The following is a 14,194-nucleotide window of genomic DNA, read 5'->3' as shown; positions in this document are numbered from 1 at the left end:
GCATGTGGACAAGACTGTCTGGTAGGGAGGCAGATGTGATATAACGGTGCAGCAACCTGGCTGTGAGGATGGATTGACATGTTCCTGAAATCCCTCAGGAGGACTGGTCATACTCTATCAGCATTCAGAACTGGATTAATGAGGTGCCGTGTCTGCCAACCAAGGGGCAGTCTTGCTGTGGTAGGCAAAGAGGATGAGAAGAGGTTCACTCTCAGCTACCACTCAGAGCTACAGAGATGAGATAAAATGCCAAACCCTCATTTCTTTCTCCTGCTGTCTCCTTCTTCATCTCCCTGAGTTTTCACTGAGGCCATCCGCCCTGCTATAAACCATCCTGTTGACATAGTTTGCTGTTAGACTTTTGCTGCCCCTGCTGTCAGAGGCCATGATTCTATACTCACTGAATCATGGCCTGATGCCATGTTCATTGTATGGTATTATCTTTACAATACCATGAAAAGACAATAGTAAAGACAGTAAAAACAATAGTAAAGAAAATAGTGCCCCTCTCAGTTTCTTGAGGAAGGGAACTCATTATTCTAAAAATTTAAAATACAGCTTTCCTCATTTGGAGAAGAGAGAGAAAAACTTGTCACCTCAGCAGCCCCCAAACCACGAATGAATTGATCATCAATTTTTTGCCTTTATGGAAGGACAGTGAATATTATTAACCCCTTACTCTTGGAGGAACTAGATAAAAAATGATCCTGCTCATCAACAACAGGAAGTTTCAAATACATGCATGAATTAATCCAGCTACCTAAATTGAACTTTCAAGATCCAAAATGCTATGTTGTCACACACAGGGAGTTCAGCTGCTTCCCCAGAGCCCAGTCGGGGCCATCAATGCCCTTGACTTTTCCTCAAATTTTCCTCAAGACCCTTTCTTTTGTTTCCTCTATTCACTGAGACATCTGTCCCTGCTCTCGCTACTCCATTGTTGCCTCAGCACTAGACAGTCCTGTGAGGGTTGGGTACACACAATCATGGCAGGTATATTCATAATTTTTTACAGCTTGGTTTACATCCCTTTCAAGGACAGAGTGAGTCTTGGAGCTGGCCTAGTGCAGACTTGGCCACTACTGGCTTTCTTCTTTCTAATGACCAATTCCTCCTTTTAAGAAATCCAGTCCTAAAAACCTAATCTTAAAATCTAGTCTTAAAAGTCTTAAATCCAGGGTCGGAGAGATAGCATGGAGGTAAGGCATTTGCCTTTTATGCAGAAGGTCGGTGGTTTGAATCCCGGCATCCCATATGGTCCCCCGAGCGTGCCAGGAGTGATTTCTGAGCATAGATCCAGGAGTAACTCCAAGTGGTGCCGGGTGTGACCCCCCCCAAAAAAAAAAAAGAAAAGAAAAGAAAGGAAAAGAAAAAAGTCTTAAATCCAATCCCTTTATACAATACTGCAAGAATATATGATTGATTTGCACCAAAGATTACCAGCCAAGGACCATTATGCCCCACTGGGGCACATTTGTCAGTGTTGGGAGATATTTCTGTATGCTGTTGCAGTTCGAGGAGGGGTCCTGTCAAATGCTACAGACTATTCGAAGCATCGTGCAATGCATAGGTCAGTCCCATTGGCTAAGAGGGATGTAATGCCAAAGGTTAGTAGGGCAAAAAGTCAGGCAAAAGGGAAGAACTCCAGGTCTCAACAGGTGCTGACATGCCCCTGTTGGCAAAGATTCTTTTCTTCTAGCTGCTCTGAGGCCTTCAGCGAAGAGGACACTTGGAATGAGGAGCATGTGAAGGCACACAGGAATCTGTGTGATCAGAGGGTCCTGGTCAGGGACTTTACATGGGAAACAGTCTCCCCACTATGAAAATTTCTTCCTTTATTAATTCAATTCTTCTCTGGGCAATACTGCACAGACTGACTGTCCTTGCTGTACTCTGCTGTGACCCTCTCCTGCCCATCAGCTAAAGTTTCTTAGCATTTTTTTCTCTATATCTTATTGAGAGACAAGAATATCTCTAGTGGCCAGCATTGTGTAGGCATGAGGGGCTGTAAATGGTTAGAGAGGTTTGGAATGGAGCATGAGACACCATTGTCTCTTCTAGATCAGTTTCCAGGCCTGATACTGCACTCTGTGCATTCACCCCAGAAAATTTCAGGTGTCCCTTCCACATGACATTCCTTTGACAATACAAGGTGCCTACCTTTCTGCTTACCTCAGAGGCTTCAAGGAGCTTGGCTGGAGTATATCTGGATAGTAACGGTGTTGTGGGGAATCTTTACCAAGGACAGTGTCTAGCTTCCAAACAATTGTGCAAATTTGTGTTCCTTGAGGACTGTGTGTGTTTGGGGATTTTGTTGCACACATGATTTTATTTATTTATTTATTTATTTATTTATTTATTTATTTATTTATTTTTGGTTTTTGGGTCACACCTGGCGATGCTCAGGGGTTACTCCTGGCTGTCTGCTCAGAAATAGCTCCTGGCAGGCACAGGGGGACCATATGGGACACCGGGATTAGAACCAACCACCTTTGGTCCTGGATTGGTTGCTTGCAAGGCAAACACCGCTGTGCTATCTCTCCGGGCCCATTTATTTATTTTTTATTGATTGATTGATTGATTTGTTTATTTATTTATTTATTTTTGGTTTGGAAGCCACATTCAATAGTGTTCAGGGATTACTCCTGGTTTTGTACTCTGGGAATACTTTAGAGTACATGAAAGACCACATGGGATGCCAGAGATAGAACCCAATTCAGTTACATCATGGCAAGTGCCCCACCTGCTGTACTACAGTCCCTGCACATGTGTTTTATTTTTATATATCTGTTGTCAGTGCCCCCAGAGAGTTTCTTAAGGGCCTCATCAATGGTCAATCCTGAGTTCAACCCTCTCTGCCTCCTGTCAGCCTCTTTTTGGTGACCTATATCTCTTGGGCCCCCTCATTACTGAGGGTTTTGTGGCTAATTTGTTTTAGAATCATGGCAGGTCTTCATGAATTGATAATAAAAAGTGGATTTATAATTAATTGACATGGGGGGTTGGATTATCAACTTTCAAGTGATTTGGTTAAACCCTTTAACTAAATACAATTTTTATAATTTCTTCTCAAAGACTTGATAGTAAAGGGGAATATGAAATAATTATAAAAAACTACATTGATCAAGCTATGATCTCATTGTAGTTATGTAATATCCAAAACCCTGTTGCCATTTATAGATTGTGGACCCCTTTTCTAAACCGCTATGCAGGGACTTGGCATCTCTGTCACACAGAAAAGTTTGATCTAAGAAAATGTAGATCTTTTTTTATATATACAAACTTTGTTTTAAAGCTATGTGAGTAGGTATGAGAGACCATACAGTGGATAGGGCATTTTCCTTGCATGCAGCTGACCCAAGCTTGATCTGCAGTACCCCACCCCTGCCAATATAGAGTCAGAAATAAGCCCCGAGCACCAGGGTTTGCGTGTCCTGCAAAATAAAAACAAATAATCAAAAACCAAAATTAACTTTCTAGCTTACAGGTCATTAGGGGGAAATTCGAAGGGGTATTGAAAAAATAAAAACTTCAATGACAGCAAGTTTCTTTTTTCCTGTTTTCTAGGACAGACTTAATTTTGGGTACCAGCAAAAGTCCATTAAGAGTTAAATTTTACTAATGATGTGGGTGATGAAGCTAAATGATGTGATTTTGGTGCAAAGCCAAGTGTGACTCAATTAGTAAGATGGATGTTGTCTAAATTGCAAACTGATGCTGTAGAAAAGGTCAAGAAAGACCCACCACCATAACGTTCCCCAGGAAAGAATAAGGAATGGAGGAAGTACAATAAGGAATGAAGGAGGAAGCCTGGTCTGTGTTATTGGAACTTTTACGATAAAACAAAAAAAAATACGTGGATATGATGAAATGTATTCATGCATTACTTTAGCAATGTGCAAAACATTGTCTGCTCATATTAGCTAATACTGAGGACAATTCTAGGGATGCTGTGTGTATGCAAGAATAGATTTCCAAGATAACTTGTATTGTAGAAAAATTAAGCTCTCAAGCAGATTTTTAGATTAAAATTGATGAAACATTTTTATCAATCCTTTAAATATAACAATAGTTTGAACCCTTTAAATATATAAGCCCTGAATATTGTAATAGGAAAGTTTGCTTTTTGACTATTTTTTTTTTTGTATTTAGTCCTTGAAAGATAATATGACTTGTTTTTGGGAAAGACTTCTAGACTGTTCTATTCTGAGCAGATTTTATTGGGAAAATTTCCTTCAGAAAATAGCAAAAAATGATTCTCTTGATTCTGAGTATATTAGTCATCTACCAGCTCTGTAAGCTTAAAACATTTGCCCCTGCATTTTGACTTTCTTTCATACATTAAAAGAGCTGGTTGCACCCAGGTGTGCTGATACTGTGTATTTCCCAGTTGCTTGTTGCCCTGAACTTTCTAATTTCCCAATGACTTCTTTAGAAGTCTGATTGCTCATGGCTCCCAGCATCAAAGGCCAGGAGAGGCACCTTGTAACTCCCTTTCTACTTGTTCCTCGGGACATGTGGACCCTCCTTGATCCATTGTATAATAATGGAAATATAAAGTATTCCTTTCTCTCTTCCCTGTAGACCTTCCTGGATGGTTCATCTTTTTCTTAAGGGATCTGTCCTAGATTGAATAAAGTTGGAAGGGAAATATTGAATCTTGAGCCATGAAGTCTGATGATAGATTTCCCAAGGAGAAATAAAGGGGGAATTGTTGGAGCCCTTAACACCAGTGATGTTGCCTTTTATGTCTAGGTTGTTACTGCCATCTAGGGTGCAAAAGACAGTAATACTGAAGTGTTTGGATGGCGGGGAGGTTGTATGAGAAACGAGAGCTATGAGAGAAAATTGGATTTCTCCAAATGTTGATGAATATCCAAAATGTCAGTTTGGGAGATTCTCATTCTGAAGGAGGGAGAGTATGAAATAGTGGGTGTGCGTTCCACAATCCCCAGAGAAGGAGAGGAATTCTCATGCCCTCTATCCAGGTAGGACAAGAGACGCAGGTTCAGCAGCAATTCAGACACAGGAAATAATCCACACACAATTGAGAAGGTATAGCAGGCCAGAAACTCACACTGCAAGCTGTTCGCTCACAAGCCAGTCACTCCACCACATGGAACCATGAGCCTAAATGGCAGCTCCTCCTTTAGACCTCCTGAGTAGCCTTTATTGGGATAAACAAAGCCCACCCCCCAAGGGGAGCTAGATGAGGAGGCAATGGGGAAACATCTTTTTTTTTTTTTTTTTTCGGTTTTTAGGCCACACCCGGCGGTGCTCAGGGGTGACTCCTGGCTGTCTGCTCAGAAATAGCTCCTGGCAGGCATGGGGGACCATATGGGACAGCGGGATTTGAACCAGCCACCTTTGGTCCTGGATCGGCTGCTTGCAAGGCAAACGCCACTGTGCTATCTCTCCGGGCCCGGGAAACATCTTTTTTAACAAGAAAACCAAAGGAACTGATCAAGAGACATCTAATTAGAAGGCAATATGAGGACCAATTCAAAGGCCTCTACCAACAGGAGGGAATTAGATTTTCAAATATTACACAATGCATATGCTAGGAGAAACTCTGGAGAGAGATGCCAAAATATATAGTATTAACTGGATTTACCACAAGCCATACCTTCTTTGGGTCTTAGTTTCTTATCCTTTAGGGGAGTGAGCACACCTGGCTATGCTGAGGAGCTATTCCTGGCATTGTGTTCAGTGATCACTCCTGGCTGTTGGTGCTTGGGGAACCATATGTGGTGCTGAGATCAAAGAGAGTGGACTGCTGTAAAACAAGTACCTAACATTTGTACTAGCTCTCCACCCTGGGCCTCAACTTCATTCATCTAATATGAGGTGAAATTGACCTAGATGAGAGGTCTTCAGATTGCTGTTTTGTTGTTATATTATTCTTGCATTTATTTCTGGACAAAATCCAGAAGTAAATCCACTACTACAACTAGTAGTACTGGTTTGGGACTGAGGTCATTCCATGGCCATTCTTAGGATGAAACCTAGATGTCCCTTTTGCAAAGCATTCACTCTGGTTCTTTGAGTCATATTTGTTCTTCAAATTGCCTTTGCCATGGAGAACACTGAAAATAGATTAATAGATTAACATCACAATCTACACTATTCTTATAGAATCAATTATGAGTTAAATACTTCACCAAATAGGAGAGAAATTTTCTGTTATTTGTATCCCTCTGGATACTTCTCAGGCTGGTTGAGTCATAAGAAACAACCAGAAAAACTTAGTTATGGTGCAAAACCAAACAAATACAACTTTAATTTTGTGTGCACAGGGAATTTACAGAGAAAAAAAATTAATTTCAACATTAGTGATATATATATATACACACATACACACACATATCATGAGCTAAGAAATGGCATAGGGATTCCAGGCTCAAGGAGAAAGGAGGAGGGACTCACAATTTGAGGAGTGGATGACATAAAATAATGCCAGGTATTCTTGAATCAGATATTTACCATATTACTCTGTTTCCCAGAAAATAAAAGTGTCTTATATTAACACATCCCTGAACTTATAACTAGGAGTCAGTCCCAATAGTCCTAAGCAATACAAGGTGTGGCCCCAAAATAAAGAACACACCAAAAATCACCATCAAATGAATTAAAACACATAATAGAGGAAGATACTTATAAATCATATGTATGATAAGAGATTAATATCCAGAGTAAATGATCTCTCTACAACTTAATGACAAAATGACAGTATTTTTCAGTACTGCTAATCATTTTCAAAAAATGAATACCCCCTGCTTTAGGGTATTTATGTATGCACATATATGCATACATCCCAATATACATGTGTATATGTAGATATATAAATTCTTAATTGAATCACCATGAGATACACAGTTATAAAGTTGTTCATGATTTTCAATCATACAATGTACACCACCCTTCACCAATGCACATTTCTTGCCATCAAACTTCCCAGTTTCCCTCCTGTCCTTTTATCCCTTTGTCCTCTTTCCTATCTGCTTTGGTGGTAGACATTTCTCTCTCTCTCTCACTCTCTCTTTTTCTTTTTTCCTTTTGGACACTACTGTGATTTGCAATATTGTTATTGAAGAGGTATCATGATATCACTTTATCTCCCTTCAGTACCCAGTTCTTGTCCAGAGTGATTGTTTCCAACTATCATTGTCCTAATGGTTCCTTCTCTGCCCTAACTACACTCCACCACTGTTTGTGGCAAGCTTTCTACCATGGACTGGTTCTCTTGACCCTCATCTCTATTGTTTGGGGATATTAATTTCATACTATTCTTAAAATCCCACAAATGAGTGTCATCATTCTTTGTCTATCCCTCTTCCTCTGAAACAGTTCACTCCACATATATATACCCATATATAATTCAGGATTTCATTTTTTTCCTGGAAGCTGCATATATTCCATTGTGTAGATTTACCATAGTGACTTTATCCACTTACATTATCTCAGTCACTTGGGCAATTTCCACATTCTATCTATTGAAAATAGTACTACAATGAACATAGGAGTGCAACACAATGAACTGTGTTGTGTTTTTGGGCTCCTAGGTTATATTCTTAAGCGTGATATTGCTGGATCATATGGAAACTCAATTTCTAGGTTTTGTTTTATTTTTAGGAATGTTCATATTGTTTTATCAAAAGGCTGTACCAGTTGACTTTTTCTGCTGGTAGCATTTCTGGCCACTCCACTATGCACTGGGTTTTCACAAATTTTATTATTGACTGGTGCTGTCCTCAGGATGGCAGGTTCAGTGGGGAAGAGTGAGGTGGGAAGTGGGCAGCAGCCATACCAAGATGAAGTCTGAAGAACAGGAAGAGAACAAGGCAGAACTGTGAGTCAGAAACTTCCAAAGGAATTGTGGTATTTTCAGTGAGTTACTACAACAGCCCAGGGATATAGTGATGTTTCACTTGGTCCAGTGTGGACCACAGAGGTGTAGTGTGAGCTGCGATGCCAAGAAACAACTGCCCTGGGATGTTGGGCAGCTATTCATCATATTCAACTTTAGTCTGTCACCTTTTGCTATATCAGTGCTGTAATGGCTCATCCCAGAACTTTATGGTCAGTACCATAAGCCCAAAGTTCCTCTAAACACTGCTGGGTTCATTTATCATCTTTTTGCTAGTTTCATGGTCATACAGGAGTAGTTTGGATATATAGACCCATCTATATATCCCAGCTTGATGTTTAGCAGTGAGGCAGAAATTAAATTAGAATGTTGTCCTGACAAAGAGACATGAGAGGATTTATCTTACTGTCTAGGCTTAAGGGTGTCTGTACTTGTGGGTAACACTCAGGGAGGTTAGTGATTGTATAAGGTCATGTAAGTCTATCCCTAGGAATACAACAAATAGGGAAAGGCAAATGTGCTTGCTTTGTATACAACTGACCTAGGTTTGATACCTGGCACTCCTTATTATCCCCCAACCCTTACCAGGAGTGACCCCTGAGCACAAAGTCAGGAGTAATCCCCGAGCTTCACCTAAAACCAAATACAAAGGCAGATGCATTCTTCTAGCATGTGAGTCAGTAGCATTTAATGACTCCCAACTAATCTATGCTGATGGCAATTCTTTGTAAACAAGTTTATGGTATTAAAAATGGCCCTTCATCAATACTCCTCAATTTAATGCGATCCCTCTAAAGATACCCATGACATTCTTCAAAGAAGTGGATCAGACAATTTTGAAATTCGTTTGGAACAATAAACACCCTAGAATAGCTAAAGCAATCATTGGGAAAAAGAATATGGGAGGAATTACTTTCCCCAACTTTAAACTGTACTACAAAGCAATAGTTATCAAAACAGCATGGTATTGGAATAAGGACAGGCCCTCAGATCAGTGGAATAGGCTTGAATACTCAGAAAATGTTCCCCAGACATACAATCACCTAATTTTTGATAAAGGAGCAAGAAATCCTAAATGGAGCAAAGAAAGCCTTTTTAGCAAGTGGTATTGACACAACTGACAATTTAGACCCCCAGCTAGCATCATGTACATAGGTAAACTCCAAATGGATTAAAGACCTCGATATCAGACCTGAAATCATAAGATATATAGAACAACACATAGGCAAAACACTCCAAGACATTGAGACTACAGGCATATTCAAGGAAGAAACTGCACTCTCCAAGCAAGTGAAAGCAGATATTAACAGATGGGAATATATTAAGCTGAGAGGCTTCTGCACATCAAAGGAAATAGCTCCCAGGATACAAGAGCCACCCACTGAGTGGGAGAAACTATTCACCCAATACCCATCAGATAAGGGGCTAATCTCCAAAATATACAAGGCACTGACAGAAATTTACAAGAAAAAAAAATCTAATCCCATCAAAAAATGGGGAGAAGAAATGAACAGACACTTTGACAAAGAAGAAATACAAATGGCCAAAGGACACATAAAAAAATGCTCCACATCACTAATCATCAGGGAGATACAAATCAAAACAACTATGAGGTACCACCTCACACCACAGAGAATGGCACACATCACAGAGAATGAGAATTAACAGTGTTGGTGGGGATGTGGAGAGAAAGGAACTCTTATTCACTGCTGGTGGGAATGCTATCTAGTTCAACCTTTATGGAAAGCGATATGGAGATTCCTCCAAAAACTGGAAATCGAGCTCCCATACGATCCAGCTATACCACTCCTAGGAATATACCCTAGGAACACAAAAATACAATACAAAAACCCCTTCCTTATACCTATATTCACTGCAGCACTATTTACCATAGCAAGACTCTGGAAACAGCCAAGATGCCCTTCAACAGATGAATGGCTAAAAAAACTGTGCTACATATACACAATGGAATATTATGCAGCTGTTAGGAGAGATGAAGTCATGACATTTTCCTATACATGGATGTACACGGAATCTATTATGCTGAGTGAAATAAGTCAGAGAGAGAGAGAGAAAAACACAGAATGGTCTCACTCATCTATGGGTTTTAAGAAAAATGAAAGACATTCTTGCAATAATAATTTTCAGACACAAAAGAGGAAAGAGCTGGAAGTTCCAGCTCACCTCAGGAAGCTCACCACAAAGAGTGATAAGTTTAGTTAGAGAAATAACTACATTTTGAACTGTCCTAATAATGAGAATGTATGAGGGAAATGGAAAGCCTGTCTAGAGTACAGGCAGGGGTTGGGTGGGGAGGAGGGACACTTGGGACATTGGTGATGGGAATGTTGCACTGCTGATGGGTAGTGTTCTTTACATGACTGAAACCCAAACACAATCATGCATGTAATCAAGGTGTTTAAATAAAATATAAAAAAAAGAAAATTGCTATAATAATTAAAACTCTTACCAGCTAAAAAAATAAATAAATAAAAATGGCCCTTCATAATGTCTACTCATCACCTGGTCAGTCAGGTGAGACAGTTTTTAAAGAAAATGCTCAGCAATGAGATGTCGGCTACTGAAGAAAATATCCCTAGAAAATGCTGGTTGGAATCTTTTTTCAATTTGGAAGCCAGTCAGTGGACCTTGAGACATTTCATTGGTGTGTGTGTGTGTGTGTGTGTGTGTGTGTGTGTGTGTGTGTGTGTTGGGGTTCAGGGATGTGGGGGGAGGAAATTATCCACATAAAATCTTAAATCTCCTAAATTCTGTCCTTATCTTGGCTTTACTAAATTTAATGACTAAGTTTGATGACCATCTTTCAATATGAGAATTGAAAAACAATGTTTGACTTCAGTTCTCGTTAAATCCAGTCTACTTCAATGCCTTATACCCAGACCTTAACTTTCTAGCTTTCTTTCTCTAGAACTAACTCTCAATGCTCCCCATTTTTTTTATCTTACATATAAAAAAGGCGATTTGTTCTTTGCTCTCTGTCTTAAGTTAGGTCTGCTTCTCTCAAAGAGAAATTGGACCCTTGACTTGGGGTGCTGCTTTATGAAACTCATTTTTTCTTGTGATTTTTCCCCTCTGCTGCCTGCACATCCTACCAGGAAGGACGCCTGTGGCCATCAGACAATTCTGGACCTGGACCAGGTGCTTCAGAGGTAAGGGGTGGACAGATGAGGGTAGTAGGGTGTGGCTGAAGGTGGCTTCTGGACCCTATGTGTATAATGGAGGGAGGAATGAATGAAATCATTGCAAAAATTTTGTGTAAGGGTTCATTTTATTACAGCAGATATACTCAAAAGTAGCACATTTAATGAAAACATATACCTCTGAGTTGGGTTTAAAAGTTAGGAAAGGAGTTTCTCTCAGAATTATCCTATGAATTATTTGTGTTAAAGATCCTTAACAAAAGGTTGAGAATCATTCATTTACATGATCTCATAAATATGATGATAAATTATCATGAGAGAAATCAATGGATGGAGATACATGTGTTTTATATAATGGATAGCCTCTCATTTTTCTTGAAGATAAATGCATTGTAGAATTTATGAGATTACATAAAACATGTAACGACTGAATTCATTTGGAAACAAATCCTAATTATGGTTTTTCTGGGTATACTGTTCATCAGTTACTAAGATTAAACCACCAGTTAACTTGGTGCTCAGAGATTTCTCCTAACTCATCATTCCTGATGGGGTTGGGGGACCATATGAGATGTCAGGGACCTAACCCTGATTGGCTGCATGCAAGACAAACATCCTACCCACTGTACTGTTTCTCTGGCCCCAACTCCAGAAAAAATTAATTTATAGAAGCCTATATATAAGAGTGAACATACAATCATTTTAACCACATTTTTGCTATTTTTTTATGTTTGGGGAGCCACTCCCAGAGGAAATCAGAGGTTACTTCTTGCTCAGCACTCAGGGATTATTCCTGGTGACTTCCAGGGACCATAGGGGATTGCCCTCTGTACTATCATTCTGGCTCCTACTTAAACCATTTCTATTGGTTTTGTTTGTTTGTTTTTGGCTTTGGGTCACATCCAGTAGGGTTTAGAGATTATTTCTGGCTCTGTGCTCAGGTATTATTCCCGGTGGTGCACAGGGGACCATATAGAATTCTGGGAATTGAGGGTCTGTGCCCACCCACTGTACTATGTACTATAGTTCTGCCCCTCCCCATTTACTTATTTTGGTTTGGGGGTTACCCCTTGTGGCCCTCAGCACCTACTCATGGTTCTGAGCTCAGGGACACCCCTGGCAGTCTCTGGAGGACATATGGGATGCTAGTGATTAAACCCCCTGTTGGCTGCTTGCAAGCCAAGCATCCTACTAGCTGTGTTATAGCTCTGACCCTATATTTAAACCTTTTTTTTTTTTTTTTAATACTAAGTAATTGATGGGACAACTTCTCCTTATCCTTGCAGATCATGTATGCCCCTCGTTCGCGGGACAGATTCACTGCCCCATCCTTTATCCAGAGGGATCGTTTCAGCCGCTTCCAGCCCACCTACCCTTATGTGCAGCATGAAATTGACCTGCCCCCCACCATCTCGCTGTCCGATGGGGAGGAGCCGCCGCCATACCAGGGGCCCTGCACCCTGCAACTCCGGGACCCTGAGCAGCAGATGGAACTCAACCGAGAATCTGTCAGGGCCCCGCCCAACAGGACCATATTTGATAGCGATTTGATCGACATTTCTGTGTACCACGGGGGCCCATGCCCGCCCAGCAGCAATTCGGGCATCAGTGCCAGCACTTGTAGCAGTAACGGGAGGATGGAAGGGCCACCCCCCACGTACAGCGAGGTGATGGGTCACTACCCAGGCTCCTCTTTTTTCCATCACCAGCACAGCCACGCCCCCCGCGGCAGCCGACTGCCCTTCCAGCCTGATGGGTCCGGGAGCACCATGGTGACCATCCAGGGCAAGGACCGAAAGCCTGGGAACCTCGTCTAGAGCTGAGAGGAGACTCTACCACCCGTGGCCCCTCTGCTCCGGGCACTGTGTGGCTCAGTTTTACGCGCTGCACCGAGTAAAACCAAATGTGCAAATGTGGTCTTTGTTTCTGATTCCTTCCAGGGGAACTGCATGCAGTCTCGAGTGAAATCCTACAAATTCAATCTGGTCTGACCGCTAACAGTGTTTCTTTGGGAGCAGGCCTTGGGATGGGGTGGGGGGGAGAGGGATGATTTTTGGTAAGGGGTGGGTGTGGGTACAACAGAGAAAGGGATGCTTTAAGATATCATGAAACAAAACCCACAGAGGTATTTGATTTATTTAACTATGAAAGGAAACTTTGCAGAGAAAGCAGCCAAAATGGCCATTTTTATAATTAACTGAATAAAGAAGGAAGCATTATTATATATTATCATAGGGAAGAATTGGCCAGTTTGCTTTTTCTCCCAAGGTGTGGAACTTTTATTTTGTTTTAAAAATATGATTCAAAATTCCTGTTTTGTGTGCCAAGGTATCAAGTGGAGAAGTTAGATGAATGCAAGGAGTTACTTTGTGTTGTGATGATGTGTTTTCAAAGTTGCACTATCTAAATGTTTAAAATATGTATGAGGGAACTGTTTTATGTGAAGTTCTGTATGTTGTTTTTTTCACCTGTGGATTATTATTAGGCCCAAGGAATACGCTGGAGTATTCCCCATATGCACACAAGTAAAGATGCGTAGGGATGTAGCATCGCATATGCCAACTTAACATAAATCAAGAAAGGCACTTTGGTTGCAAGAATTTGTAGCAAATAGCAGTGCCTCACTGAAGCATCTGAGACTTCAGGAGTGGAAGATAGGAAATCTTAAACTCCAGCATTTTGATTTATTAAGTTATTCTGCTAGCCTTGGGTTGCATATTTTATTAACATGTATTTCTGTCTCCAGCATCATGCAGCACTGTCCTCAGCCTCCACAGTGCAGCTTCTTGAGTGACTTAGTGTTTTTTTTTAATTTTCACTGTAGCATGAAGCATACTCAGATATACACATTATTTTATGCAATAAATTGTTTGAAATGCAAGGTGGTTACTTGGAATACTGTTGAACTATGAACTCAGCATAGCCCCCTGTGTCTCTCCCTCCCAAGGTGGTAGCAGCCACTCCTTGCCTACAAGCATATAAGTGGTTCTTCCTGGTCTGAAAGCCCCAGGAACTGCGTGACGAGCACCATACTGCTGGCATGATATAAGCCATTGCACTTCACAAGTGCCAGCACTGCATTCCTGGGATGCTGTACTCAGATGCAACTAAACTTGTGGGGGTTGTTCTTAGCCTTGGCCATGTGGCCGGAAGCAGACCAGTGCCA

At 40.9% G+C, this 14,194-nt stretch overlaps 1 protein-coding gene across 1 annotated transcript in view; it reads left to right on the top strand.

Annotated features, from left to right (window-relative positions):
• LDLRAD4 (low density lipoprotein receptor class A domain containing 4) overlaps positions 1–13,909 on the top strand; it is a 337,105-nt gene extending 323,196 nt beyond the window's left edge. Inside the window, exons 5-6 of the mRNA XM_049770120.1 lie at positions 10,984–11,037; positions 12,315–13,909. Coding sequence (XP_049626077.1) covers positions 10,984–11,037; positions 12,315–12,845 — 585 coding nt within the window. The 3' untranslated portion in view covers positions 12,846–13,909. The remainder of the gene's footprint in view (positions 1–10,983; positions 11,038–12,314) is intronic.
• Positions 13,910–14,194: the final 285 nt, after the last annotated feature.

The sequence above is a fragment of the Suncus etruscus genome, chromosome 3, assembly GCF_024139225.1.
Source record: "Suncus etruscus isolate mSunEtr1 chromosome 3, mSunEtr1.pri.cur, whole genome shotgun sequence".
In the NCBI taxonomy this organism is placed as follows: domain Eukaryota; kingdom Metazoa; phylum Chordata; class Mammalia; order Eulipotyphla; family Soricidae; genus Suncus; species Suncus etruscus.
The sequence above is the reverse complement of the archived record's forward strand: the minus strand, read 5'-3'. Positions and strand labels throughout refer to the sequence as shown.